The sequence below is a fragment of the Brachypodium distachyon genome, chromosome 2 (assembly GCF_000005505.3).
Source record: "Brachypodium distachyon strain Bd21 chromosome 2, Brachypodium_distachyon_v3.0, whole genome shotgun sequence".
In the NCBI taxonomy this organism is placed as follows: domain Eukaryota; kingdom Viridiplantae; phylum Streptophyta; class Magnoliopsida; order Poales; family Poaceae; genus Brachypodium; species Brachypodium distachyon.
Window position 1 is genome coordinate 39,587,490 of NC_016132.3, and position 27,655 is coordinate 39,615,144.

A 27,655-nucleotide genomic window follows, 5' to 3' on the forward strand; every position below is an offset into this window, starting at 1 on the left:
AAGATGTCCAACAATCGATGTCAGAACCTACAACCCTTATCCGAGACGGACCGCTCTAGTTTGCTGCGCTCTGGCGGCTGGCTTCCATTGTTGAGCTTCGCACACCCGCTGCTTCCGACGAGACGCCGCCGCTGTGGCCAGTGTCCGCCCCGGGCGCCCAGAACTCGACATTACTGCAGGACCAGGACTCTGCTGCCCTAGGGGTGATGGATCAGCCGCCGCCCTCCGGCCCTAGCTCGCAAGTCGCCGCCCTAATTCCTCGAATTTTCTGGCCAGCGGTAAATGTCCCCACTCTACGTCCGCTTTAATTCATCCGAATTTCGTTGGATTCTCGTGTATGTGTCCAGCGGGTGGAGCGCAGGATCTGGTTTGCTTATACGTTTTTCTTTTTCTTTTTCTTTTTGTAGGATGTTGATTTTCGGTTTTGTGGATTGATCCATATCAATTTTCCTCTGTTAAATGGAGGTACAACATGGATAAGTATATCTTCTCAAAAGAAAAAGCGCCGTCTTTACAGCAGAATTATGCTCTGGAAGGCTTCGATTGGCCGGACGATGTGATTTGCCAATGCTGACCTTTTCTGCAAGTGGTTTCGTCCTTTGTTTCTTCACCTTGGTAAGTGATTTAATTGTTACTTACATGTTATTGTTGCTTGTGATATCCTGCTAATTATATGTGCTAGGATCTGTCAGAACACATAACTACTCAGTACAATTTTGTCGAAAATTGCATATATTTCTGTGTGCATGTTACTGAAACCGTGCTGTGAGTCTGTGATAGCATAAAACTTCGGTGCGTTTTCCCAGGAACTCCTTATCTATGGAGATTTGCTGTTGTTCCCTTAGGAGTTCAATGAGGACAGGATGACTGAACTGCAGAAATATGGAGGTGGAGATAAATCAAAGTAACAACTGAATGTCGCAGGCAACGGATTATCGTATCATAGTTGTTAAATACAAGTCCAATTGTGAATCGTGTATCTTGCAAATAACTAGTACTATCACATCTCAGATTGCTAATGGACTGGTAATATCGAAATACATTGCTTGCTAGTGCTCTGCATAACTTTGCAGCGCATAGACAGAAGTATAAACCCCCAAGTGTTGACTACATCATGGTAGTGTGTGCTCCATGTTTTAGTTTACGGCATTTGTTGATTTCCAGATGAGACAAAAGGCTTTGGGGGCATCTGCAGGTTATGTAGCCTCCCTGTTAACATGTTGACAACCTTGGTCATTGATGGCCGGTTTCTTGGGTTCCACTGAATACACCATAGGGACACAATAGCCAGGTGTCTCAATTTTTCTTTCTCTTCTTGAGTTGTTTCCGAAGTAAGCACCAACTCCTGCCCATTGATCACTTTCTCATAGATCCACTCTGGGAGGTAAACCTCATTCTGGATCTCAATACTTGGGTCTGAATTTCTCCTACCACTCACCATTTCTAACACCAGCATGCCAAAACTGTACACATCTGACTTGTAGGATATCCCCCCAAAGTTCCGAGAATATAGTTCTGGTGCAATATAGCCCATTGTGCCTCTTGCTGCAGTTAAGGTGATGATGCTTTGGTCCCTTGCACACAACTTTGCAAGGCCAAAGTCTGAGATCTTTGGATTGAAGTTGTAATCCAGCAAGATATTGTGAGGCTTGATGTCAAAGTGGAGGATGCGCTGGTTGCACCCTTGATGTAAGTACTCCATTCCTCGGGCAATGCCTAAAGCAATATCTAGCAGTTTGTTAGGTACTAGAAGATGCTGAAAATTATCAGAATCATGAGAGAATATGTATTTCTCCAGTGACTCGTTAGGCATGAATTCGTAAATAAGAGCCCGTCTCATTCCCTCAGAACAAAATCCCAGTAGACGGACAATATTTGCATGGTGGATTAGTCCAATGGTTGCAACTTCATTGATGAATACTTCTCCCTCTCCTGTAGAGGTCTCTAGCACCTTAACTGCGACAGGCACTCTATTTGGTAGCTCGCCTTTGTATACACTTCCAAATCCTCCCTGTCCTACTTTTTCCTTAAACCGTCTTGTTATCTTCTTAACTTCAGAGAAAGTGTACCTCGTTGGTTTCGATGTGCCATATGTCTTGAGAAACATTTCGACCTTCAAATGTATCTCTTCATTATATCTTGTCTTGAGTGAAAGATAGAGTGCAGTGGCCACTGTCAACAAAAGAACAACGAATGCTGCGACGGATGATGTAGCTGGATAAACAGAAAGTAGGTCATCAGCATATTGCATTAGGAATTAAAAACTACTCCCTCCGATCCATAATAAGTGTCGCTCAGCATATTGCACTAAAGTTGTACTAAATCAGCGACACTTTGTTATGGGGAATTTGGGAGAAGAAGATGTGAAGGGAGTAGCCAACAATATGAATTTGCATAGTAGAACTGTTTTTCTTCATCTTTTGAAGTTAAAAGACCTTGGTAACAGAAGTACCTGCGATGACTTTGATTCGCGAACCTGCAAATACCAGGAAAGAGAATGAGATTTGATTGATGGTTTAGTAAACAAAAAGTTTGTACTTGTTGAAATGAAGTTATAGAACCTTCAAATTGTTACATGAGGGGTTGTCTACAGTTGCTAACTTGCTGCAATACATTTGGTGATATGCTAAAATTCTTAGTTTTGAGGAAGAAATATACTGAGATATTTCATGGATTTTTAAAAGGAAAACAAATCGTTGTCACAACTTACCACACATCTTTTCTTTTTTTTAGAACATAAAGGAGAACCGTGCTCTTTATCTTAAGAGGAGAAGAAAGTTTGGTATAAACATGCTGCGGTACTGCCCAAGCTTTATACTGGCCTCAGACTAGGAGGTTACAGAACGAAATGCAGCCAACAACCTACTGTTATATCTTCTATGTGTTTGTTTTTTTTTTCCTGTTTTTTTGTAACAAATTAATGGTTTACTGTACTCTGGTGTCTTCTTGGTAGCCGGTTGTGTTATGTTGTACAGACATGGTTGAAGATTGTGTTTTGGATGTTCTTTTGTCGGTTCCCTTGCTTTCAGCCTGGCTGTTTAATGCGCCTCTTGGGCAACAAAGCAAGGGTTCAGATCTTTCATTAGATTGAATATGAGGTTCCATCGATGTATTGGAACGCACTTTGGCTGATTACGGATTATCAGGTTGGTTAATGTAGATCATGGGTAATTACCTAGTGCACCAAGGTTTATTATATTCTGCAACAAAAAAAGATCATTTATACATTTGTTTCTATTTTCTTTTGTTATTTAAGACTTATTCTTTCGGTTCGGGTTCTTTGTGTACCAAAGTGGTATAAGTATGTCTCTACCAAAGTGCATGTTAAACTAAAGTGAGAGATACAGAGATGGAGGTGCTGATTTCCCAGGTAAAAAAATCGACTGATATTTCCAAAATTTTAGTTGAGTGTTGTATAGCAAAGTGTAGAGTAAATAATAACTAAAGGGTTCCCAGTTTTATAAGGTCAGTATCTGATAGATTTCTTTCCGATCTTTGATCCATTCGTTAATCGCTGCATGCGAGACAGGGACCCTCGAATCAACGTGCCACACGAGCAAGTGACCTGCGCTGGTTAAGATCCGGGTTGAACAACTTAATTCTTTTAGGACCTGAATTTTTAAGTACTAGGACTAATTTGACACACCCTTAATAGTCTTAGACTCTTAGGACCCGTGATGCATTTTACTCTTTTATTTTTGGCTTCATTATTTCTCAAAAGAAAAAAAATTGTGTGAGTTGGGTGCTTAGTTCAATGTGATTGCTCAAGCCAAGCTACTCAAATGATTTGTGGTGCCATTTTGAAAGAAAGCGTCATGGAGATTCAAACACATGGAACTGTTGAATTAGAAAATTGTCAAAATCTTAATATATTGTATAACTTTATAACAAAACATAACAGGATGGTATGATTATATATGGTTTTGGCGATTTAGAAGTGACATACCGTGAGGATCAGGCATGCAGAAAGTTTCATTCGTTTGTGAGCTGAATGCACAGCGTCGTCCATGGAGTTCACATTGCCCGCAATCGTAATCACCATCCCAATACACCGTTGTCTCAGCAAAACTGAGGATTATTTCTGCACTTTCCTTGAAGGACGGTCCGGCGCGGTTTACATATGGTGGTGGGCCATCATAGAAGGGTATTGGGATGGTGCGGCCATGTGAGACTGGGACGACCCTGCAGTCCAACGGAAGAACAGACATGTCTTCATCACTATCCACCAAATACAAGAAGTGGGTTGCGTTGCTAAGGCAGGAGACTGGGACTGCAATACTGACGTCAGCACCAGGTAGGAACTCTGTCGAACAGCACACTAGGGTTGCAAATGACCTCCACAAGAAAGTCCGAATGTAGGAAATGCCCATCCCCTCATGGTTGGCGACATCAACTTGTGGAGATGATGAGCTTGTGGAGACGATGAGCTTCTGCTGGAGCAGCGGGCAAGGGTCCACAGGCTGGATGATCTTCATGGAAGAACGGCTGTAATCTATGGCGCTGACATTGTATGGGCCAAAAACTGGGTGAACTAGGATGGTGTCTTGACCAGAGCATGCTAACCTTATGCTTGATATGGCACTGCCGCATTCAGACGATGAAGATGTATTGCTGGATTCAAGGAAGATAGGAAACCTGATCTCTGGGCCACGTTGGCTGCACTGGAACGGTGGGCAGTGTGTGAGGAAATCTTGATCATCCCATGCTGTGGCCAAGTTTTTTCCGTGGTTGATAAGAGGCAGCAACAGCAGGGCTATGACAAGTAGTTTACTCATCTTTCTGTACTACCGTAACCAAGATGGAGAGGAAGAAAAACAGCAGCACTTATTCCTTGTTGTTTATCTATAAGCAGTCGTGGCTGTGTGCATCAATGGCTGTGGGTATCCCTCCTTTCAAGAAATAAATAAATTTGGCAAGCAGTCATAATCGTGCTCTATTGATGGTCTTACTTGACGAGTTCCTTTGAAATGTTAATGCCTGCCGTGTTCTAGTGGTAAGCAGTCAAAGTCTTCTGTCCTGATAGTCATGCCTGACGAGTAGGTTTCAAATTCTAATGCCTGCCGTGTCTAGTGGTTTGACTGTGATTGCAGACTTGCTGCAGTCCAGTCCCCTGTTACATGGGCATTAAATACACTCGGTTGGCAGTTGGCACAGTCTGGAAGTTCTTGTATAATGTCATTTTCATATCTGGGGAAGATTTAGTCATGGGACCGAGGACTCCAAGCCCGAGTCGTCTTTTGTTCCTAGCTACACAATGAGATAGAAATATCTTCGTCTTCGTGCGTCGTGTATATACCAATGAAGTCAATAGTTAGTATCCCAATCACACTACTAATCGGTCAATCTACACAGCTGGATATCATCATCTAGTCCAATCCCTTGGCCCTTGTCCACCTTATTACTCTTAACAGATTGAACCCTTTTTTTTTTTCGAAAACAGATTGAACTAACTAGGATATCAATTCCCCAGTGCATCTGTGAAGCAGTCATGGGGAACCCTGGTGCATTTCATCGTTTTATTGCCCTGCAAGCCTTAACTGCCTTCTCCCTTCTTGCAATTTTTGTAGCAGATGTCAAGGGAGGAGATGATGTGTGCCCACCTTTCTCTTGTGGACATCTCCAAGACATATCATATCCTTTCCGTCGGCAAGGCGATCCTGTTGAGTGTGGTGTCAAAGAATATGAGCTGATTTGTAGCAGTAGCGGCAAGGCTACAATTCAGATCAACACAGGAACATACTATGTGACAGCCATCAATAACGGTAGTAAGTACTTCTCGGTCATGGACGCCAACTTCCATACCAGCAGCAGCTGCCCTCTTCCAATGTGGAAACCCTTTAACTGTTACAGATACAACAGCAAAACTGACTCTTATGTTTTCAATTTGTGCGTTGAAGAGTTCTACATCGCATGTTTTGCTAATTGTTCCCGAGCAATAACGAATAATAGTGTGTACAAGCCTGTTGATTGCCTGAGTGCCAACAATTCCCATGTTTATGTCTTGGTGTCTGAACTGGGCTGTAGCGTTCACGAGCTTGAACCTTATTGTGGATACTTGGCCATGAGTCCGCTTTCTTTTGGTGACAACCATTCTTCTGATTGGCTACAGCCACAAAATACAAGCTACGAAGATATCACACAACTCATAAGGAAGGGGTTTGTTGTCGGCTTTCCTGGTGAAACCACTACCAGACCCTGGCGGCGCGGTGTATGTGTGACCATCAATAGATGCCTCAACAATTCAATCAGGTGATCACCCCGTGGTTCCATTTCTCTGGTATTTAGTTTCTCTCCTCCCTACTATTTTGAAGAATTAACTTGGGCTGTTGAGCCAATCTGACCTTGGAAGGTTAACCAGCTGGGAATTGCAGTAATTTTATTATCACATTGCAATTAGATCACATAGTTAATCCCACTAATAATTTGTTTTCTGTTCTACTACAAAAATGTAAATTGCACCTTCCACAACCTAATTTGCACGAAACACCAGGGTTCGGTTTCCTTTGCACACTGGGCCAGCCACATCACCCGCTTGTGTGGCATTTTCCTATATCCAAAAAAAAGTTCAAAACGGGAACTACAATGTGCTTTCCTTCAATGAAATCCAAACCCTGTGTTTTGCGCAATGGGATCAAATTAGTTGTCCAAGTGCAATTTTCTCAAGAGTGAAATACACCACTAGTCTATAAACTTGAAGCGAATGCATGGTTTAGTCCATGAACTCAGAAAACACACACATGAAACCCTAAACTGGTATTAGTGTAACATTTAGCTCCAAAAACGGTTCGGCGGGACTAATTTTGGCCAAGTGACAGCCACATCAGCTTAAGCCAGGACATATTTCTAGGAAAAATTTAACATAATTCTTCGCAGGTTGGTGCTGTAATTTAGCAAAAACTTAACATAATTCTCCGCAAGTTGCTGTTAAATTTTTGCAAAAAATCTCCCAAGAAATCCCAACAGGAACCCATGGTCCTGGCTTAAGCCGACGTGGCTGCCATGTGGCCGTAATTAATCATGCCAAACTGTTTTTTGACCTAACTATTACACTAATATCAGTTTAATGCTTTTTGTGTGCATTTTCTGAGTTCGTGGACTAAACTGTCCAACCAAATAGTAGAGCAGGGTCTCATAAATAATGTTCAACAAATTGGGATTCATTTAGCAACTGTTTTTTATCTTCCGTTTGAACTCATTTCCATAATTCTTCTAGTTTCTTTAATAGGTGCTATTACTATGGCTCAGCAATAAGAAAACTTAGAAAGAGTAAAAATTATAAGAATTACAAATCTAAAAAAATAACTAAAGAATCACAATTTTAATTTAGTAAAATCCATCTACTGCCAACAAATACCTTCTTTTCTCGTTCAAAGAGAAAACATCTGATCCAAGAGAAGCACTAAAGAAGCACGCTAGACTTCCTACTTTTGGGGTTTTTAAGGTGACCGATACCTTTCAAAATTGTACTTTGGGCCCATGGTTAGTACTTGACGCAGATGGAGCTAGTTATCCATTTTCAAAAGCGGATTTGGTGGTTCAAGAAGTAGAATTATGCATAGATTTCCGGCATTCGTTCCGAGTTTATGGATTAGTGGTGTATTTTACTCTTTTCCCAATCTAAAGTACTGTGTTCCCTTCTAAATCCATTTCTCCACAATGGTTGATTTTGCAGCTACTTCAAGGAGCAAACATCTGGCGGAAGCATCATGAATTGGACTCATGCTTTTTTCTGGAGTGAGATACACTTCTTAGAATGTGTGATCACATCCAGTAATAACTACTACACAACAAGGTCGCTATTGGTTGTTACAACAATAGTATCTTCTATTGCTATCCTCAAGTTCATTTTCGGTACGTGAGAATTATTTACCTTTACTTTCAAAATAGAATTTACATGCTTTTAATCATCACGGCAACAATGTTGTGCATCCACAAAAGCCTATGTGTTCCTAACTTGTATCAACATCTATCAACTTGTTGGGCAGTACTATGCAGGTTTGTGTTGGCACCCATGGTTGTATGGATATTCCTAGCCTACAAGTACTGGAAAACAAGGATCACAATTGATGTAGTCGAGAAGTTCCTCCGGATTCAACAAATGATTGGCCCGACGAGGTACGCCTACACAGACATCACTGCAATCACAGGCCATTTCAGAGATAAATTGGGCCAAGGGGGCTATGGCTCTGTGTACAAGGGCGTGCTACTCCCAGGGGATGTACATGTCGCCGTGAAGATGCTAGAGGGCAACTCCAGCTGCAACGGAGAAGACTTCATCAGCGAGGTCTCCACCATCGGCAGGATCCACCACGTCAATGTGGTGCGTCTAGTGGGGTTCTGCTCAGAGGAAATGAAAAGAGCCCTTGTCTATGAGTACATGCCCCATGGTTCTCTGGACAAGTACATCTTCTCGGCCGAGAAGAGTTTCTCATGGGACAAGCTCAACGAAATCGCTTTGGGCATCGCCAGGGGGATAAACTACTTACATCAGGGGTGCGACATGCAGATTCTGCACTTTGACATCAAGCCACACAACATCCTTCTAGACAGCAATTTCGTCCCAAAGGTTGCTGATTTCGGACTCGCCAAACTGTACCCAAGGGACAACAGTTTCGTGCCACTGAGTGCCTTGCGGGGAACCATTGGTTACATAGCTCCAGAGATGATATCCCGGAGCTTCGGCGTCATATCCAGCAAGTCCGACGTCTACAGCTTCGGGATGCTGCTGCTGGAGATGGCCGGAGGAAGAAGGAACGCTGACCCAAATGCGGCGAGGTCGAGCCAGGCGTACTACCCATCATGGGTGTATGACCAGCTGACCCAGCAAGAAGCGGGCGAGATATCGCCCGCTGCTGACATGCATGAGCTGGAGAAGAAGCTATGCGTTGTCGGGTTATGGTGTATCCAGATGAAGTCTCATGATCGGCCCACCATGAGCGAGGTCATAGAGGTCCTGGAAGCTGGTGCCCATGGCCTGCAGATGCCTTCCAGGCCGTTTTTCTGCGACGAAGAGCACATCCATGTCGAGGATTCTTACCATTTCGCTTCCGAGCTGACTGCCGTATCGGAGGAGGACGGAGACGAGTGAAATATATATCATGTGTTGTTCTAATGCCTCTTTTATGACTTTATGGGGTGATGCACTTTGCTCATGATGTTATGATTGTAGTTGTATCGAGCACGAAATAATATCCACTGTTACTGTAAGCTTTTGAATACTATAATTGAGGTGATCTGTATTTTGTGGAAGCTAAACTGATCTTCGTAGCAGTTTCGTCTGCAAAATATTTTGTACTATCTATCACCGGTACATACAGTCTGCCTTGTTTAGTCAGAGTTGATGTACCACTGATAGCTGTGTGGCTTCATTGCTCTGGAGAATTTCCAGCTCTGATTTGATGGCTTTGATCTTTGAATGCTGTGTTCTAGTAATTCGGATGTTCCCCTAGTATATGAGTGCTGCAGTCCAGTCCCTGAGATTGAAACGCAGACTCAAAATCTGCTACTGCTGTCCACTGCTTTGTAATGGTCCTCAGGTGATTCTTCTTGACCTGAATAATGAAGACATAACTTGACCTGACCATCATTCCTCAGGTGGTGGTTCTTTTTTCTTCTTATCTTGCTTGTCTCGTGTACAATGGAATGTAAGGAGACGATACCGAAAATAATGAAGACACAACTTGTTGTAGACAACAACATATATATTATACAAAGACACACTCATTAATCATAAATCCTTTCTCCAAGCTCTAACAAGTTCAATTCTTCAGGCTCTAACAACAGTTCAGCAAGGTTTTTTTCAGGAACAATTTAGCAAGATGAAAAAGATGGTTCCTTTTCGTGATAGCATTGCTCAAGCAGCAGGGTGTTCACTCCTCACGTCTCAGACACTGAATGTTCTTAACTCTGTCAGAGCTTCAACTTTATGCAGAGTCTCTGGACTGGTTCTGACACAAGAGCATGCAGTCCTGCCTGGCTCCACCTACACATCCAATTTCTAGTGTTCAACAGATAGATGCATACTGGTGGTTTTTAATTTTTGGCTTATAAGCCAAAAGGCATACTCTTATGTGCTTTTGGCTTTGGCTTAAAGATGTTTTTATATCTCAGGTTCTCTTGGTCGATGGACCTGCAGAAACCCCACGGACTAGCGGTGCCGCCTCTTCGACGACTTGGTCATTGGCGACGAGGAGGCCGCGCTAGACCGCATGTGCCACATTCTTTCTGGATGCTCCCGTCATTGATTTCAGCATGTCTGGATTCAGATGCAGGCATATTTCAAATGGAACCTAAAGGCGCCCTCGATGTCGAAAGTAAGACATGTATATATCTTGATGTAAGAGTACAATAAGAGGAATTAAACGTCAATCCTTTTATTATTTCCAGGCTCAGGCAGCTTCACAAAAAATTCAATTCACCAGAGAAAACAACTTTGCAATTCACAAACATTAAGCTTTGTTGACTTGAGAACACCAAACTTTATCTACTACACGATGAAACCCGTTGCTCATCACTGGACAGAGACTCCGATAAGCACATGTTTGTTTTCCGACTCCAGCGATGTCCGATCCATTGGCAGCTCGATCAATCGTAGGTTGAGACAGCAGCAGAACAGGCAGACGAGATAATCAGAGATAAAGAGTGAAGTGACAGAAAAGATTTTACCTACCAGGATTGCTGGCCATGCAGGGAGTTCTAATTGCGAACAGGGGAAGGTGAGCCGCTACTACGGCTGTAGCTAGAGGCGCTTCTCCCTCTGAAAGGCCTGCGCCCATTTAAACAAGAAAAAAGAACAACTTATTAGTATTTATCACGGAAAGAAATTGATTTCAGAGGAAACAAGGAACTCCAGTCCCTATTCAGTTTGCTTTTATTCGAGCTGTTCCGTTTGTATGATGCTTGCACGCTTAAGCTGTTTGCTAAATGAAAGGAAAGTGCTACCGCTTGACCTAGAAGCCAAAGCATAAAAAGAAAAGGTTATTACCTTCTAGGACTGCGACCTCTGGGTACCCTTCCAGCTCCCTACATGAGAAAACTGTTATGTTTTGGAACAACGGTATGTTCTATAACAATAATAACTAAACAAACAATACTGTTAAGAGTTGTGAGTTTACCCTTCTTGGAGGAGTTAATGATCCAGATGACGAGGATGACCTCCCACGCCTCACAGGAGCTCCTCGGCCCCTGGTTCCATAAAATGATTTAGTGACACAAGGAAACATTTCTTTACACTGCTCACGAGATAGCTCTGAAGTGACAGGCCAACCGCAGTTTTTCTTTTAAGCTCAGACAAGATCCAAATCCAAAATAATACAACAATAAGATATAAACCTTGGCCAACACCACCATTACCTTCGGGGAGAAACTGATCTGGAAGGGGAGCGAAATGGTCGGCGAATGGGAGATCTACTACGACGATGAAGAGGTGGCAGCCTTCTTGGAGGACTCCTCATCCGCCTTGGAGGTGTCCTGCAAAAAGAAGGAATGGTTAGCAACGATAAAATGGAAGTAGTGCTTCGCGCATGTAGACACACTAAGGAAAAAAAAGGGGGCTACCAAGAGACAAGCTTAAGATGACTTACATCCTTCTTGGAGGCAATGGAGAACGTCTCCAGATAGGACTACCACGACCTCTTCTGGGTGAAATGCTGCCATAGTGCCATCAAACAAAGTATTTCAGCATTTCCAATCACAATGCCAAGGAGAGAGAGAGAGAGAGAGAGAGACTCTGCATTATTACTCACCGCCTTGGTGATGTAAGCCTTTGAGGCAGTGGAGATGGAGATCGTCTTCTAACTGGATATCCTGGTCTGCGGCTAGGAGGTGTTTCACCACGCCTGATTGGAGAGGGGTCTGTCCGACGACGAATTGTTGGCGAATCAGGACGCCGCCTAGGTGAATCAACTCTTCGACTTGGAGGAGTCCTCCTTCGTGGAGAGGAAGGTAGTTTTCTTTGAGGAGATGCTGCTCACAGGAACATAGTTCAGCTTCAGACAACAGCTATATTACCTACTACTAAGTGCAAATATAAAGCCTGGTTTAGGGGGCCAAGAGAAAAGCAGCTTGTTGAGATGGGGGGACATCAAGGTGATTCCCAAAGAACAACGAATTGGTACATCATATGGTACAGAAGCTTACATTCCCTAGGCCGCTGTTGAGTGGCCTTTCCAGTACTCTGGCCAACTCTATCATTAGCAGGCACGTCTTTTTTTGGAGGATGAGGAAGAGCCTTTGGTGAAGAAGGAGCAGCAGCTGTTTGCTGTGGTGCTGGTGCGAATCTTACTTTGACAACATTTCCATCAATTTGAGCCTGTGCAAAATTAGCAAATATGAATCTTGAACACTATTTATTTTCTAGAATTTTAAAGAAATGTGGTTTGGCAGGGCAGAGTTCAAATTCATACACCATCCATGTAAAGAAGCGCCTTCTCAGTGTCAGCTCTCCTCTTGAACTCAACATATCCGTACCCACGAGGAAGATTGACCTGAAGCAAACCAAACCAATATAGTAGTGATGAGATAAAAATGGTCAGTACAGCATTTGCCCCCTGCAATCGTGCCTTTCAAAAACCATCAGCTTACCACCCGATCCATGGACAGCTCCACATTGACGACTTCACCATAATTCTCTGCAGCATTGCAATGCATGACGGTGGTAATCAGCTAAAGGAGGCAGCAAACAGCACGCTATCCAAAACTAGACCATGCATCAACGATGGTATCAGGCTCTCAATGGCAACAAATGAGTCGGTCGAAATTCGATGTGCAGCAACACACTCGAAAGTATACACACAACATACAAAAAGGACTCTGCTTTGAAGTGTAGATAAAGGAATCACAGAAAGAGATGGAGAAAATATAGGACATTTTGGGAGGTGAAACAAGCAAACAAGCAAGCTGACCAAAGATCTCCTTGAGATGAGCCTCGTTGACGTTCCTGGACAGGCGGTCGACATGGAGGACGAGCGAGGGTTGGTCGCGGACCGGAGACAGCTTCCTGTCAATCACCCAACCCAATTTGCATCAGCAGCAGCAGCAGCAAAAGTTGAGTTCAGGCAAGGCCAGGGATTTCCTTGTTCCAATGCGTATGTATATTACCTCAGGGGAGGGGCAGGAGGAGGAGAAGGAGGAGGAGGCGAGGGTTTGTCCGGCGATGGCGAGCGGCGGCCTCCCTTCCTCTTCTGCGGCGGCGGCGGCGAAGAACGGGGCCTCCGCGCGGCGGACGAGCTGCGGGGAAGAAGGCATCAGAGAAACAGACGACGGGGAGAGGGTTCCGGCGACCGGCGGGGCGGGCTGACCTGCGGCGGGGAGGGGAGCGGGCGCGAGACGAGGAGGACGAAGAGGAAAAAGGGGAGGGGGAGCGGGAGGAGGAGGAAGAGAAAGAGAGCGGCGACGGGGAGCGGCCGGCGGCGGCCCGGTTCGCCATCGCCGGAGTCGTGTCGGTCTCTCCTCTCTCTCTCTCTTGTCTTTGCTTTGTTTTTCTTTCAAGCCAAAATCCTTTTTCATTGATTTGATTTTATGGCAGCTAAAAAGGCGTTGAATAATATTTTTTCTCTTAGCTATTTTAGCTTAGATACTACTCTTATCACTGTATACTATCATCATCTTCATCTGGCCACACGGTTCTTGTCGTAAGATTTTAAAAAAGGTCATCTTTTTCTTGAGTTTTTGCTAACAGTAGGTCAGTAGGTCACTGTTAATAGGTCACTTGGGTGAAAACAGGTCACTGTTGATGGGTCATTTGGAACGGTTTCTACCAAAGAGACAACAACAACCTGTGGTCTCCAGAACACAACTCTCCAATCACTAATTTCTTTACTGCTACTACAATATGGTATATAATGCAAAAGTACATTTTTCGATACTGAAATATGAGCCCCGCGTATGATCAGAGAGTTTATACATGATGATTGATCATCTCCAAAGTACTTATTATGGCACATTGCATTCTCTTGATTCTATCTCTCCCCTCTCTGCTCTGGTGTGAGGCCTCCTTTGCCGCAGCTGGGGCATTTCCTCATCCCAAACCCCTGGCAGTCGAAGCACCTGAAAGTAATTTATTTAAGCCTTTAGTCACCACACTAATTACTACCAACAAAGTATAGCAAATAAGTAAATTGTTCTTAACCAACTAATCAACCTACTTCCATCTCTCGAAGATGTTGCCGTTCTTCTTGTTCCTCCCAGTCCCCTGCAAACAACCAATCACTCACTCAATCAGTCTCTCAATTAGCTTGACTCATCAACAAGTAAATTGTTTTTTTTTCAGTTGCAGTTATGAACAAATTCAGAAGAAGACTTCTTTTCAGATCAATTAATGAACCATACTTTGCAGCCTTCACATTCTACTGCCCCCTTCCCTCTGCAAGTCTTGCAGCCAGCAGAAACCTGCACAGAAGCAATATACACAATTCATTCAGCACAACTACACTGGTTTCAATTCTCCTCTGCAGCAGCAGCAGCTCCTGATGCAGTCTGCAATAAGAAACTGAAGAACTGTGAGAGGGACTCTCATACCAGTTTCGCTCCAGATTTCGATGCCATGACCGGCTGCATCATCCTGACCTTGGGTGTCGGTGTCGATTGGTACCGCCATGAGAATCTGCGGTTCACAGCAGTGGAGGTTGTCAGGGAGACCAGACTAGCAGCCTCCATATCTGATTGCTTGTTTAACCTGCAAAAAATTCCAGTCCTATGCAATGCAGGAGGCAACTGTGCTCAGAGTGGCAAGAAGATAGATAGCTAAAGCCTCTGAAGAAGAAGAGACAAAGAAAGACAGTGATTGGGCAAGTTTGGAGCCACATGAAGGTTTTTGTGCTGTGGGTGCTTTTGTGGCCATGTGATGAGGATAAGGGTGAAGAATTTTTGTGTTATGTGATTACACAGCATTTCTTTGTTTTATGTCTTCGACATGGAAGCTAAAAATAAAACACCATACACGTCTGAACTTGATTCACTACCACAAAAGGCAAAATCAATCACCATCATACATGCCTGAACTTGATTCACTGCCTCTCTGATAAATGTACAGAACAAGGAATAGCAATGATTCTCTCAAAGAAATACTAGTGTGCTATCCATGCACACAGATATATATTCTTTCTTCTGTTCCCCGTGGACACACATACATTTTTTTTCTTCTGTTCGCTGCCGACGATTAGCTTTCTTCATCAACGATAATGGTTGCTCCAGTGCCTATTCCGAGTTCCATGAGTGAAGCCGTCTCTTCCTCAAGTAGTTGTGGCAGTGGGCATCCCTGTTAAAACAAAACCAATGGCTAAATCTAAATGTACTTCTAACACTGGCATATTGTAAGAAAATAATTTTGGAGACACATAAGTAATGTGTCTTTCTTCATCGGACTTTGCTATATGAACAATGCAGCTTCAAAAGTATGATTATGGAGGCGGCAAAGATGATACACGACATAAATCATACCTCTTCCTCAAGAAACAGTCTTAGTTTGATGTCCTTCAGTTTAAAGAAGCTGTCGCATAAAGATTTTAGCTTTCCGACCTGTAACACACAAACTACGGTGGTTAATACATTAGATGGGAAAAATGCTGCAGCATCTAGCAATTAGCTTAAGAAAGCAAGAGCAGCAAACATAAATTGGCAGAAAAAATGTAAGTTATTTGTCAGCAGCCTAATGCACGAATATTAGCAAAAGGCAGATGGGACGAACGATCTGTCATCACTGCAAGTAGTACCAAGAAGTGCTAAAAGGAGCCAAATATAAGGATAGCTAACCAAGAAGTACATACAGTCGTTGTAGGAGGCAGTTTCTTTGTCAAAGGTTGCTTCTCACCCATAGATGCCCCCACACATCTCAAGGTGATACCTGCATGCAGGGTAGAATATTTTCAGTTCAATGCTCAACAATTATTATTCAGTTCATCAGCTTATGTTATAATTTGAGATCATTACTTATAAGACCAGAAGCCATCTTTTGTGGGCCTAACGTCCTTGAAGTTGGCTTCTCATCTTCAATGCCATGAAAGGCCTTCAGTTCAGCAAACCTGCATTGGCAATTCTATACTGCCTAAGTAATCAGTTAATAAACTAAATAAAGAGTATAATCAATTAATTACTTGCTGGTGATACAACGATAAGGTATCTATCAGAAGAAAATCAATTTGACAAACTAAACCAGTAAACAGAAGCACATGTCAACAACAAGCTAATGATATAGTCCTAATTGAAAACAAATAAAACCGTAATTATCTTCTCAGTCACATAATCTTGCAGGCTATAACTACTAAAGAGTAAAGAAGTACTCTTGTTGTTACAGACGCCACAGCATTAGGGCGATATAGCAACATCATTCTTTTGAGAAGAACATGATGACATCATTTGAGTAACTGAATTTTCTATTTGCGTCAAAAGAATGATATTATCAAATCAACGGATTGTTTCCTCGATAGATAATATAGTGTCAGTTTGTGACTCAAAAAAAGAAGGTTGGGATTTTGACAACTCACCTAGGGTGTAGCCGTTTGATCACTTCTGGGTCGGTTGATTCTGCTTTTCCCAATACAAGTCGAACATATCTATAATGTCGCATTACAAGTATCAGAACTGTGAAGGCAAACCATATTTATTTCGAAATACAGCAGAATGACAAAAACTTTCTCAGACACACCAGAAGAAAATTTGTGGTTGACACAGGAAAAACCATCCATGCATTGTTGATAGTTTATTCAAGTCAATTACCCAAATCCCGCCCAGCCAACAAAAACTGGGAGTGACTAGCAGAGTAGCAGTCCATACATGGTCTATTTGTCATAAAGCAGATGATAATATACACAGCCAAAGGGATTTTGTTTTTATTTTATTTTTTGCGACAAGGGCCAAAGGGATTGACTGACCGTATTTCTGCTTCCCTCCGTTCACGCGCACTGACCTACACATAGAAAGAAATATTAAGTATACAATGTACTTCTACATATATGCTGAAGAATCACCGAGAGAAACAGCAAATACCTCACTGCCATTTAGTATTTTAACTTTTCCCAATCGAGCAACAAGCACAAATCGAGGGGCACCACCCTTGGAAGGATCAGCTATAGGATTATCAGAAATCCTGACGTCCTTTCAGGAAATTAAATATCAGTAATAGCCATGTAAGGCTATAATATACAGCAATACCAAACTCCAAAACAGTAACGATAAGTCCTTGGAAAACAGCTCACCGTTAAACTTGGAAAGAGGTTAAGTGAATCCACAGAAGGAAAGTCGTCTATTTCATTAGATCCTGAGGCATATGAATGGCAGTATTAGCACACCATTTCCATTTCTACTAGAATTGCAGAAAGCAGTACATTGTTACAACAGGGTTTTTATCTTATAATCTTCTCTGAAGTATGGGCAAGACAGCAAAAGCTAGGCCACAAAAAATACCTAATAGAAGGACTTGCAATTTTTCGAACGGCGGAACAGCTGTGCCATCAGAAGGCACTGGTGATGGAAGATTAGATGGATACATTACATGCTTTATCATGTTCTTGTTCAGATGGAGCTGTTCCAAGCTGCAGTTCACAAGATCTGAATGAAATGCGGAAGTAGCACTCACTTGAGCACAAAAGCTTCAATTTTACATTTATACCTTCTTAAATAAGAAAGTTTCACAATTTCATCCCATGAATCAATGTTATTGTCTTCTAAATTTAAGAGCCGCAGTGTATCGAAACCTTTCACAAATTTTCCAACTGGAGTCTAGAGAAGATGGCAAAATATAGTTAGTTCTTAAATGTTGCTTATTAATGCAAGCAATAAAGTATGAAACGCAAATATTGGAGCAACTATCCATTTAAAATGGAGCACTTCAGTAATGAACCAGTAGAAAGCTTCCAAAAAAATGTATTGAGGTGTTTTTCTCCTTTCTTTGTATACCGATGAGAAGAAGAACAAGAAGATAGCAGTGGACACAAAGCACAAGACAACAGAAATACAACAAGAGATACTACCGTGATTATGTTCAGCTTGTTCCATATTAGATGGACTTCATTGAGACATGCAAATGGTACTGCAATATTTTCAACCTGTTCCACATAAGTCAACATCAACTTATAGTGTGACTGATATTGACGGAAATAATTCAAAGTGGCCAGCGAGCAGTATACCAGTTCCCATGTTACACCACAGTTGTTGAGAACTAAAACACGGATATTCTTCAGCAATGGACTTTCTACAACGTCATTCTCCATGGTATTGTTTGTCAAATCAAGAACTTCCAGAGACGCCAGGGCTTGACAAAGAGAGAAAATATCCTGTGGAAAAGTCAAACTGTTTAAGCACACCGCCCAGAAGAGTTCTGTGCATGTTTCAATTACGAAGATGCAAACATGGTGTCCATACTAATTAAGAATTGCATAAAAACGATATTTCAGATCCGTGAAAGTACACTTTGCAAAAAACAAGGGTACATACCTGCCACTGAGAAAGCAGATTTCCAGTTAAATCAAGTTGTCTGAGATCTGAAACAAGCAAAACAATTAGCAATACTGGTGAAAACTGGAATGGTTGTAGACTTTATGCACATGCTTGACTAGCTCCGAGTCTCGAATACACTATTAGCATAATCATCAGTTCTAATGCTATAGTATACCTGATAGCATATAGGAAATTCAGATTGCTTTCAAAGTTCAAAAATATAATATCATAGTTATTTCAGCTAAGACAGGTGCTAAAAACCAGCATAAGGGTCTCGGTTGAAAGTGAGGACAGAGGACAGTGAGAACAACCATTATCTCCCATGCCGAAAGGCATTGAATGCATTCATGAACAAAACAGGATACGTAGTCCTATGAAAAAAGAATAAGATAACAGTAAAGATATACAAATTCAGGAAGGTTTAGAGTTCAGGGTCGCAAAATGAGCAATTCAAAGAGCTGGGGTAAGGATTATAAAATTAGCACTTACTTGGAACCAGATCATGTAGTTCCTCTGGCACTCCGATCGAGCTTACTCCCATGAAGGAAACAGATGCACATAACAACTCATCAAAGTTCTTTAGCTTCTCCCAGACTTTGTTCTTCCCAACCAATTCCACCGACACACGCTTCTGGCTCGTTGAGAACACATACATTTCATCTGAATACAACAAAGTGCGTCTATGGGTTATCATTATCAATGTACAAAACTTTCAAAAAAAATTATCAATGTACAAAGATAATATCGGATCACAATGAGAATCAAAGTCGCTGAGGAGAGCAAGGTATCAACATGCTTGCTGAACTAGTATCTACACATATCAGCACAGATACTTGAGCTGATCACACACTGCAAGGTGGAAATAACATGTTTCTCCGTGATCACTTGATGTAATGCTAGGCTACAAGTGCATCGAAAAGCAGATATACACATTGTGTCACACCTAGAGAGCAGACAGCGCCACTTATTAAGATCAGGTGTGTGAGCAGATAGAGATCTCTAGCAAGAAAGGTGCCAACTTCAGGACTACATTTGTGTGGTTCCTACAACAAGAAGGCTCTCGCTTCATCCCCTCCCGAATCAGATCAGAAGTTCGAAAGAATGTGAAGGCAGACGCACCTTGTTCCTCCTTGGTGAAGTCATCGACGCGGTACCGGAGGCGGAGCGCGTCGGGGAGCGCGATCCCAGCGCTGAGCGCGGCGGGGCGCGCGAAGGAGGCGGAGCGCTCCCCCGCGGCGGCGAAGTAGCGGCGGCCGGCGAGGGAGCCGTCGTGGCGGCCGCCGGCGCCGCCGTCCCAGTCGACGCCCACCCAGTCGCCGGCGTGGCCGTCGACGGGGCCCAGGTAGCGCACGGTCCCGGCCCGCCGCGGGTCGCCCGCCGCGTGCACGCGCTGCCCCAGCCGGAAGCCGGCGGCGGCGGCCATGGGAAGCGGAACGGAATCGGAAGCGAGGGAAGGAGACTGCAGCAGAGAGCGTCGATGGGCCAACAAGAAAGGAAAGAATGGACCGATCCACGACTCATCTGACTACAAACATTTCAAGAGATCCCATTGAACACATTTTTCTCAGTGTACAGTAGAATTTTCATTTGTTTGTCAAAAAATAGAATTTTTATTTTCTGTGGATATGTCCTTGTAAATAACTAACATCAAAGTTGCATGTAACGAGATGCGCAATATAAACACCTGAAAACGTGGTTTTTCGATGGAACCAACAAACCCGTGTTCAAAGTGTTAGACTTGGTCATGGGTGCTCGCATTTTTTGAAAAATTTATTTCAAAGTTTAGATCTATGATGGAAGATGAGACTTGATGTAATCTTGTTGTTTTATCAGAAACCTGTGTTGTCGTTTTTTGTTTCACGATATTCGATCTCTTGGATCATGTTTACTGATTTAATAAAGCCGGATGTTTTCTTATAAAAATAATATAAAAAGACTAATACTGCATCCGTTCCTAACGGTAAGATGTTATAACTTTGTTTTAAGTCAAAATTATAAAGTTTGGTCGAATTTATAAAAAATATCTAACACGATGAATTTAGTAAAAATCCTAAAGATAAGTATGATAGAATGCTCAGTCTTACTTTATCTTTTTCAGAAAGAATGCTTTGTCACATGTCACTAAATTGGTGAAATATCTTTACAGAAAGCAAAATAAGACTAAAGCATTCACTTTCTTCCCCTGAAAAATGTTAATGCTACCCAATGCCACCGTTAACTTTTTCTCAATACGCAATCAAAACAATACATTAACTTTTGTACTCTCAAAGAAAATAAAGACCAGCTTTTTTGCTAACTACCCCTCAAAAAAGAGGCCTTTTCGCAAATCCTGTGCACAGCACAGCGAAGCAAAGCTGAGCTCTTTGATTAGCCGCCAAGCTTTGCTTCTTCACGCGTCATCGGTCGTATCGTATAAACAGACGACGAAGAAGAAGAAAAAGAGGCGACTTTGCCGATTGATTCCCCTTTGCTTCTTCCTCTCTTCTCCCCTTCCGAGGCGCCGCTTTGTTTTTGAATCTCACCTCTGTTTCTCCGAATCCCCAAGCAAGGGAAGCCATGGCTAGCATCGAGTAGTAAGTTCCCCGTCGTAATCCAGTCTTTCCTTCTTGTACCTTGATTTCTTTTGTTCTTTTCTTGGGGGGTGATTGATGGGGAGATCTTTGCGTTCGTCCCGACCGGCAGCGATTACCTCTTCAAGCTGCTCCTCATCGGCGACTCCTCCGTCGGCAAGTCCTGCCTCCTCCTCCGATTCGCCGTGAGTCACAACATCTCCCGATTCATTCAATTCATTGATTTTTCTGCAAAGGGATTTCAGTTCATTTGACTGACGCGGCGATTAAGAACTTTCTCTCTCTCGATTTTTCAGGACGATGCGTACGTGGATACCTACATCAGTACAATCGGTGTTGATTTTGTAAGTACGACATGAATTTATGATCCACTTTTTGCTGTTATTGATGAACCATGAAGTAAGTACTAGCTGCAAGTGCGAGTACAGAGTACAGACATGAGACATCTGACTGAACTTCTTTTCACGGCAGAAAATCCGGACTGTCGAGCTCGATGGGAAGTCAGTGAAGCTACAGATCGTGAGTTCACCGACATGATTTTTTTTATGAATGTGAATTCATTTTCTTGGTAGTTATTTTTTATGTCCGTTGATTCGATGCTTGAGTTCATAGTTTATATAGAATCGAATATTACTGGGCATTTCTGTTATGCAGTAATGGAAAGGGGAGTCGCCCGGTTGGCTATAGTACCAAATAGAAGGGTGGCTGGGAATTAATGGGGCTTTCCTAGATCTTGGTGTTTGATACATGGTCATTTGATCCAAAATGGTAGGTAGCAATCGTACAAATTAGGGGTTTCCTGGTCTCTGTACTCGATACATTGTACTGATAAAACTCAAAGCGAAGAGTCTTACCAGGGCTTGGCATGCCGTGAGCCCGTGAGTCCTCTTGAAAGAGAGGGGTGCACTCGGGAACGCGGACCTAAACTGCCAGCAGATGACTAGTGAGCTAAAATAGCAAGGACAATCCGCAAGGACTGATCCTTTAAAAATGCCAGTACTGTTGCGTGACTGGCACTTGGCATTAGTTTTCTATAGTTACTTGTTTTTTTCTTTCTTTTGTGAGAAATCGGTTTGTATTATTTGGTTCTTAACCCTGTGTTGAAATTTCTCAATGGTGGAACCAGGGAGGTGGGGATAGCTTCATTGTTAAAATTGTGGAGGAATGCAGTGACACCTAGAAATATACCATCTGTGCAGCATTCCCTGAATTCAGCAAGTGATGTAATGCCCTTCAGTTGTCGGCGTGCCATTTTAGGTGGCCAGAAAAAGAAAGTGGTTTTAGCTGGTCCTGTATTATTGCCTGTCTTTGATAAATGATAGCCCTGCACCAACCTGATTGAGGACCTAGCCATCCAGCTGTTTATTTTATGATCGACCTGTGCGCAATAATTTACCTCGCCTAACCTTAGTTTGGCCACGTGTACTCTTCGAATAGCTAACTGCTATATTTTTTCAAGAAACCTTTTTTAAAGAAAGACTATCTAATTACTATGTAACTTAGACTGCAAATGTGTGTTGATGATTAATTGTTAGTTGAGACTTGATGTGTTAGGTCAGCATTGCTTTACAACATCGCCCTGTTGTTCACTCAATCCTCCATTTGCTGTAATGATACCGTGTTCCTTATTCAGTGGGACACAGCTGGCCAGGAAAGGTTCAGGACAATAACAAGCAGTTACTATCGAGGAGCTCATGGAATCATTGTAAGCCTTCCTGAACAACCATAATACTGTTTATGCTGATGCTGTGACACATGAGGTCATTTCTTTTTGCACTGTTTTACTCCTCTAATGCAACACACTACTTTCGGATCAGTTAGTTTATGTTTACTGTTCCGCTCGTTATTGTTGAAGGGAACTTGTTCGTTTGTCCTTTGGCATTATCTACTGTGCTTTATCATTAAGGAATCGGGATTTAGATTTATGTGGAATTGTCATGGATTAATATAGTCCGTGCGACACTTTTCAGATTGTATATGACGTGACAGATATGGAAAGCTTCAACAATGTCAAGCAGTGGTTGAGTGAGATCGACAGGTATGCCAGTGACAGTGTATGCAAGCTTCTAGTCGGGAACAAATGTGATTTGGTTGATAGTAAGGTCGTTGATACAGAGGAGGCCAAGGTAAACATCTTCTCTTTTTCACTTCCATTGGCAATTTTAGTCATAGTCCAAACTCAAACAACGGATTCTGTGGTCATGCAACAGTTCTTGATGCTATCAACTTATTATTGCTAACATTTAGAAACTATTTTGGTTAAGAAAGAACCATATACGGATTAGTGTGATTTCTATTCAGGGCTAATGACTCTTAATATGGTAACCGGGTGACTAAATTATTCTATGATTGATTGCAGGCTTTAGCAGACTCACTAGGAATGACTTTTCTTGAGACAAGTGCAAAGGAATCCATCAATGTGGAGAAAGCTTTCTTAACCATGTCATCAGAAATCAAGAAAAGGTAAATTAAGAAATGCAGATGCTTAGAAGCTCTGTGTATTCCCCAATGTTTCTGCTGTTGAATAATGTCTTGCTGCACCCCGTGGGCTATGCCACCCACCACGGTTGCTATACCACCCTTTCCAGGCTTGTCTTTGCGGAGGGCTGGACTTGTACTAATAAGGCCGACATTTCTGCTATATTCAGCACATGAAGATCATCCAATCTGCTGCATTCTTGTGCAAGCAATCAGTCGATCTGACAACTCAGTGCTTGCATTTTTCTTCGATTTTTATGCAAGCAACAGCAATAATGAAAATTGTTCTATCGACCTAACATTTTTTTAAGGTGTCCATATTGGTTTTTCTGGGGCCTAAATGCAGATCGTACAGTTCTCTACTTTATGGTTCCCTCCAGAACCTTTTAAATCTTACCAAGTGTGCATGCTTCCCATGCGATATTCATGCCCGTGACACGCCTTTCATGTGGTGTATTGAGCCATGGGGTACTGTATTTACTTGCCATGCTACTCCTGCAGGATGGCAACCCAACCTGCGGCGGAGAGGAAACCAACCGTCCATCTTCACGGGAAAGGCCAGCCGATTCAGCAGGAGAAGAGTAGCTGCTGCTCCTCATAAGCTCATCAGCACTCAGTTCCTTTCTTTCATGATATATGGTTGAGTGGTTGGAGGCTGGAAGATATTCATCAAAGGCTAGAGAAGGCACTGAACTGGATACTGAATACAGAAATTCTAAAGATAGTTTGTGCAACTACTTATTGTTAATTACTCACAACAGTTTGAGTCTGTTATTCAATCTCAGTTACTTATTTCACCGTATTAGGCGTATTTGATGGACTTCTGTATGTAGAAAAAAATTACATGAAATCTGGTGGATGCAAAGCTTGTCAATCATCATGTCATCTTTCAAAATGCACCATCTTGTTGTTAATTAGCTGGAGTTTGTCTTTTGGCACTTTCCGGAAGCTTCAGAGCTGACTGGTGTAACTCTCAAAATGGACAAGTAGCCAGAAAGATATAGCAGACATAAACAATTAAATTGATATGATATATAGCAACTGCTTTATAGGATATGTGAAGTTCAGGTCTAACAAGGGGGATATCTGACAAAATGAATCAACAAAGATTTGAACTCAAAAGACAACAATCATCACACAATGTGCACCAACAGAATCAGAGAACACGGTGGGTGGGCATCATCTGTCCTAAGCCGAGCAGCATTGCTTCTTTTCGCCACTAGTGTCGCTGGCAGCCACATTGATGGTCTTCCCTTCCTTGACTCCTCCCCCAGCTCCTCCTGCCCCACCGTCATCCAAAGCCACCGCCTTCTTGCTGATGGCACGGTATATGTCCCCGAGGATCAGCTGGAATGCCTCCTCTACATTTGTGGCCTCCAGCGCGGATGTCTCGATGTAGGACAGCCCTTCTGCCTCGGCGAAGCTCTGGCCGTCATCCGTGGCAACAGCCCGGAGATGCTTCAGATCGGTCTTGTTGCCGACAAGCATGATTCTTATGTTGGCATCGGCGTGGTCGCGCAGCTCCTTGAGCCATCGGCTGATGTTCTCGAATGTTGTGGGCTTGCTCACATCATAGACCAGGACCGCTCCGAGGGCTCCACGGTAGTACGCGCTTGTGATCGCCCTGTATCGCTCTTGCCCTGCCGTGTCCCAGATCTGCGCCTTGATTATCTTGCCCTCCACCTACAACATGTCAAATTAAGAACATATGAGATTCAGTGTCACTGCACTTGTTTGTGCCTACTGAAAAATTATACATTCCAGAATGACAAGAGCAAGAAACCAGCAAAAGGTTCATCATAGTGATGTCTGTTCTCATTTCTTCGTTTTTCTTTTCTGAAACGGAGGTAAATCCCCGATTCCATTAACGAAACCAAGTCATTAGAGGTGTTGCAAAACAAGAAATTCAAATGGCTAGTCCAGACATTTAAACTGAAACCATTTGCAACATCTATTTCTTAGTTCAGGTAAATAGTTTTCCTTGTAGCTGCTTAAATCCTTATAGGTTGAAACTGTGAAAATAGCAAGTAAAAGCAAACAAGAAGCAAATTTGGGGTTGTGATCATGCTGCACCTCTGGTAGCTTGTTGCTACTACTTGCTAGTAGGTGTGAGTTAAACTATGGGCTCAAAGACAAAGTTGACAGGCCCACTTGCTAAGCAAATTGAGCCTGACTGACAGTGTCTGAATATTAGTTAGCCTGAACTAACACTAATGCTGGTGCAGGTAGAGTATGGCCTATCACAAGCAGCAAGCCAGTAAGTTCCAATCGGATGAGAAAGCGCGCAGCTGGCATCTAGTCGTACAGTCCGACACGGATCACCGGATCAGAACACATACGACTTTTCGCCCGAAAAGCGCCCGGATTACTGCAAACTCACCGAGAATTCCTTTGATCAATCAGGAGCAAAGACAGCAGCTTTGTTCATGTTTTCCCCTCCTACTCTGTTTTAGTAACACTAAAAGTACTGTAAACAGTAATCTGAACAGCTCAAACAGCTACTATTAGAATTCAGATAGTCTTGTTGATCTGGGGCGTGGCACATGTGAACAAGGATCATTGGTGCAGCAAGCAAGCAAACAGCAAGCCTAGAGAAACCAAAATCAAACAACGGGTGGATGGTAGATCTAGCTAGCTAACTAGCAGAATGCCAATCAGATATGCAGATTGCAGAGAGAAAACTGTAATAAAAAAAAGGTGTCAAGAAAGTTGCCCCTGAATCTGTTCATGGACTAGGCAGTACTAGGCAGCATCTCTGAATCTGAATCTGTTCCCCATGAGCATGAGGTCCCTCCCTGCTAGTGAATCGATCGATCGATCTAGCTAGTAGTAACCGCAGCGAATTGATCGGATCTGGAGCGCAGATCCGGCGGCGGGACGGATCGATCTAGCTAGGAAAGCAAGATGAGGGGATAGATTGCATACATACATGGAGGGTGCGGGTGGCGAACTCGACGCCGATGGTGGACTTGGACTCGAGGCAGAACTCGTTGCGGGTGAAGCGGGAGAGCAGGTTGGATTTGCCCACGCCGGAGTCCCCGATCAGCACCACCTTGAACAGGTAGTCGTACTCCTCTTCTCCGCCGCCGCCGCCGCCGCGACGCCCAGACCCCGCCCCCGCCATTGTTCCTTGCCTCTGTTACTCCTCCTAAGCTGCTTCTTCTTCCTCGTCCCTTCCTGATTAATCACCTCCTCTCCCTCTGCTGTGGCTGGCTGGCTGTCTGACTGAGTGAGAGCAGTGGCTAGCTGCATTTACTGGTAGAGTAGAGTAGCGTGCTGGCTGGGTCAGCTCAAGTGGGGTGCTTGCTCTGCTCTGCTGCTTGCTTCCCTTCCTTTGTCTGTCTTTGGTGATCTTATTCTGTTGTGTGCAAACTAGAATGGTTTTTTTCTTTCTTTCTTCCTTCTTCTTTACACTCATTTCGATCGTAGTGGCGGGTAAAACAAAATCAGTTTTTGACAAGGAGTTGTCACGCATACAATTATCAAAAAAAAAACAGTTTTCGACAAAGTTATGTCCTTTGCCTGCCACGGCACGTCACCATCCTATGCAACCTCACCCCGATCCTTCTTCATCTCTGCCATGTCATCATCTCCGCATAAGGAGGGCCGCGAGGTTCATTGGAGCGAAGATTCATGTCAGACGCAAGGAAAGAGATCAGAGAGAGAGAAAGTAGAGTAAAACTTCAGATCGGCCCTGTTCGATCGTGCGACACAGCTGTAGACAGGGTGAAAGCTGAAACCCTTGTCGCCTTCCACCGCTAATTCTGCTACCCGCTCCCACACACGGCACGACACAGCACACGGGAGGCGTGTGCCGCGGAACATCAGGCCAGCAGAGGCGGGAGGGCGATCTCCCACTTACTAACACTAAGTACAAACATTTAGCAAACCGATTACGTCACACTTACACTTACATGTGGTAACCAAGAATACTTCTGATTTACACAAATTAAAAAGGTGATTTTTTGTTGTTTGTTTTCTTGTGTAATGATCGAATAAGGGATTAGATAGATCGAGTTAATCTCAGTTAGTTTTCAACCCTTTTTTTAGAGTAAAAGGAGCCAGGCTCCCAGTTTCATTAATGAAACCAGCAGCGTGTATTTGCTAGTTTTCAACCCCTAGTAGCAACAGGTATTAGTTAGTTTCCTAGTTCACCAATTAAGGGGTGTGGCCAA

The 27,655-nt window shown here is 43.1% G+C and overlaps 7 protein-coding genes across 13 annotated transcripts; 2 read left to right on the forward strand and 5 right to left on the reverse strand.

Annotated features, from left to right (window-relative positions):
- The first annotated feature begins 36 nt into the window (after positions 1 to 36).
- LOC100833795 (rust resistance kinase Lr10) lies at positions 37 to 9,297 on the forward strand. 4 transcript variants are annotated; one of them, XM_024459107.1, is made up of 5 exons: positions 37 to 278; positions 408 to 615; positions 5,571 to 6,249; positions 7,673 to 7,851; positions 7,986 to 9,297. In XM_024459107.1, exons 3-5 carry the CDS (start codon positions 5,783 to 5,785, stop codon positions 9,086 to 9,088), a joined length of 1,749 nt encoding a protein of 582 aa, XP_024314875.1. In that variant the 5' UTR covers positions 37 to 278; positions 408 to 615; positions 5,571 to 5,782; the 3' UTR covers positions 9,089 to 9,297. The 4 variants fall into 4 exon arrangements, with proteins under 4 accessions (XP_024314875.1, XP_024314876.1, XP_024314877.1 ...); XM_024459108.1 differs by lacking the exons at positions 37 to 278; positions 408 to 615 and adding an exon at positions 5,153 to 5,310 and having other exon boundaries at positions 5,568 to 6,249; XM_024459109.1 differs by lacking the exons at positions 37 to 278; positions 408 to 615 and adding an exon at positions 5,155 to 5,310.
- On the reverse strand, positions 896 to 4,932 carry LOC100833266 (rust resistance kinase Lr10). The gene is made up of 3 exons (XM_003569075.4): positions 3,947 to 4,932; positions 2,453 to 2,476; positions 896 to 2,214 (listed from the first exon to the last, which is right to left on the reverse strand). The coding sequence occupies exons 1-3, from the start codon at positions 4,773 to 4,775 to the stop codon at positions 1,142 to 1,144; spliced, it is 1,926 nt and encodes a 641-aa protein (XP_003569123.1). The 5' UTR covers positions 4,776 to 4,932; the 3' UTR covers positions 896 to 1,141.
- Positions 9,298 to 10,348: 1,051 nt separating the features above from the next.
- Positions 10,349 to 13,717, reverse strand: LOC100830616 (serine/arginine-rich splicing factor SR45). Of its 2 annotated transcripts, none has more exons than XM_003566677.4 (12): positions 13,299 to 13,717; positions 13,099 to 13,227; positions 12,903 to 12,997; positions 12,583 to 12,629; positions 12,405 to 12,485; positions 12,139 to 12,310; positions 11,745 to 11,964; positions 11,583 to 11,648; positions 11,353 to 11,469; positions 11,115 to 11,184; positions 10,985 to 11,022; positions 10,349 to 10,765 (listed from the first exon to the last, which is right to left on the reverse strand). In XM_003566677.4, the coding sequence occupies exons 1-12, from the start codon at positions 13,424 to 13,426 to the stop codon at positions 10,696 to 10,698; spliced, it is 1,233 nt and encodes a 410-aa protein (XP_003566725.2). In that variant the 5' UTR covers positions 13,427 to 13,717; the 3' UTR covers positions 10,349 to 10,695. The 2 variants fall into 2 exon arrangements, with proteins under 2 accessions (XP_003566725.2, XP_024314878.1); XM_024459110.1 differs by having other exon boundaries at positions 10,985 to 11,035.
- A 61-nt stretch (positions 13,718 to 13,778) lies between these two features.
- LOC100834407 (protein PHOTOSYSTEM I ASSEMBLY 2, chloroplastic) lies at positions 13,779 to 14,783 on the reverse strand. The gene is made up of 4 exons (XM_003569079.3): positions 14,518 to 14,783; positions 14,329 to 14,388; positions 14,145 to 14,191; positions 13,779 to 14,046 (listed from the first exon to the last, which is right to left on the reverse strand). Exons 1-4 carry the CDS (start codon positions 14,653 to 14,655, stop codon positions 13,959 to 13,961), a joined length of 333 nt encoding a protein of 110 aa, XP_003569127.1. The 5' UTR covers positions 14,656 to 14,783; the 3' UTR covers positions 13,779 to 13,958.
- Positions 14,784 to 14,923: 140 nt separating this feature from the next.
- LOC100835407 (tubulin-folding cofactor E) lies at positions 14,924 to 19,943 on the reverse strand. 2 transcript variants are annotated; one of them, XR_730789.3, is made up of 15 exons: positions 19,552 to 19,943; positions 18,922 to 19,092; positions 18,430 to 18,476; positions 18,123 to 18,269; positions 17,967 to 18,041; positions 17,606 to 17,715; positions 17,401 to 17,528; positions 17,193 to 17,254; positions 16,984 to 17,091; positions 16,869 to 16,903; positions 16,482 to 16,550; positions 15,928 to 16,019; positions 15,751 to 15,841; positions 15,439 to 15,516; positions 14,924 to 15,256 (listed from the first exon to the last, which is right to left on the reverse strand). XR_730789.3 is itself a non-coding variant. In XM_003569083.4 (15 exons), the coding sequence occupies exons 1-15, from the start codon at positions 19,853 to 19,855 to the stop codon at positions 15,158 to 15,160; spliced, it is 1,602 nt and encodes a 533-aa protein (XP_003569131.1). In that variant the 5' UTR covers positions 19,856 to 19,939; the 3' UTR covers positions 14,926 to 15,157. The 2 variants fall into 2 exon arrangements, 1 of the variants encoding a protein (XP_003569131.1); XM_003569083.4 differs by having other exon boundaries at positions 14,926 to 15,256; positions 15,765 to 15,841; positions 19,552 to 19,939.
- An 822-nt stretch (positions 19,944 to 20,765) lies between these two features.
- On the forward strand, positions 20,766 to 24,360 carry LOC100835716 (ras-related protein RABD1). Of its 2 annotated transcripts, none has more exons than XM_024459112.1 (8): positions 20,766 to 21,005; positions 21,115 to 21,187; positions 21,299 to 21,346; positions 21,474 to 21,521; positions 22,636 to 22,707; positions 22,973 to 23,128; positions 23,362 to 23,465; positions 23,591 to 23,847. In XM_024459112.1, the coding sequence occupies exons 1-8, from the start codon at positions 20,989 to 20,991 to the stop codon at positions 23,655 to 23,657; spliced, it is 585 nt and encodes a 194-aa protein (XP_024314880.1). In that variant the 5' UTR covers positions 20,766 to 20,988; the 3' UTR covers positions 23,658 to 23,847. The 2 variants fall into 2 exon arrangements, with proteins under 2 accessions (XP_024314880.1, XP_003569132.1); XM_003569084.3 differs by lacking the exon at positions 23,591 to 23,847 and adding an exon at positions 23,982 to 24,360 and having other exon boundaries at positions 20,770 to 21,005.
- A 137-nt stretch (positions 24,361 to 24,497) lies between these two features.
- Positions 24,498 to 26,823, reverse strand: LOC100836026 (ras-related protein RABA2a). The gene is made up of 2 exons (XM_003569085.4): positions 26,410 to 26,823; positions 24,498 to 25,163 (listed from the first exon to the last, which is right to left on the reverse strand). The coding sequence occupies exons 1-2, from the start codon at positions 26,602 to 26,604 to the stop codon at positions 24,669 to 24,671; spliced, it is 690 nt and encodes a 229-aa protein (XP_003569133.1). The 5' UTR covers positions 26,605 to 26,823; the 3' UTR covers positions 24,498 to 24,668.
- Between the last annotated feature and the right edge of the window lie 832 nt (positions 26,824 to 27,655).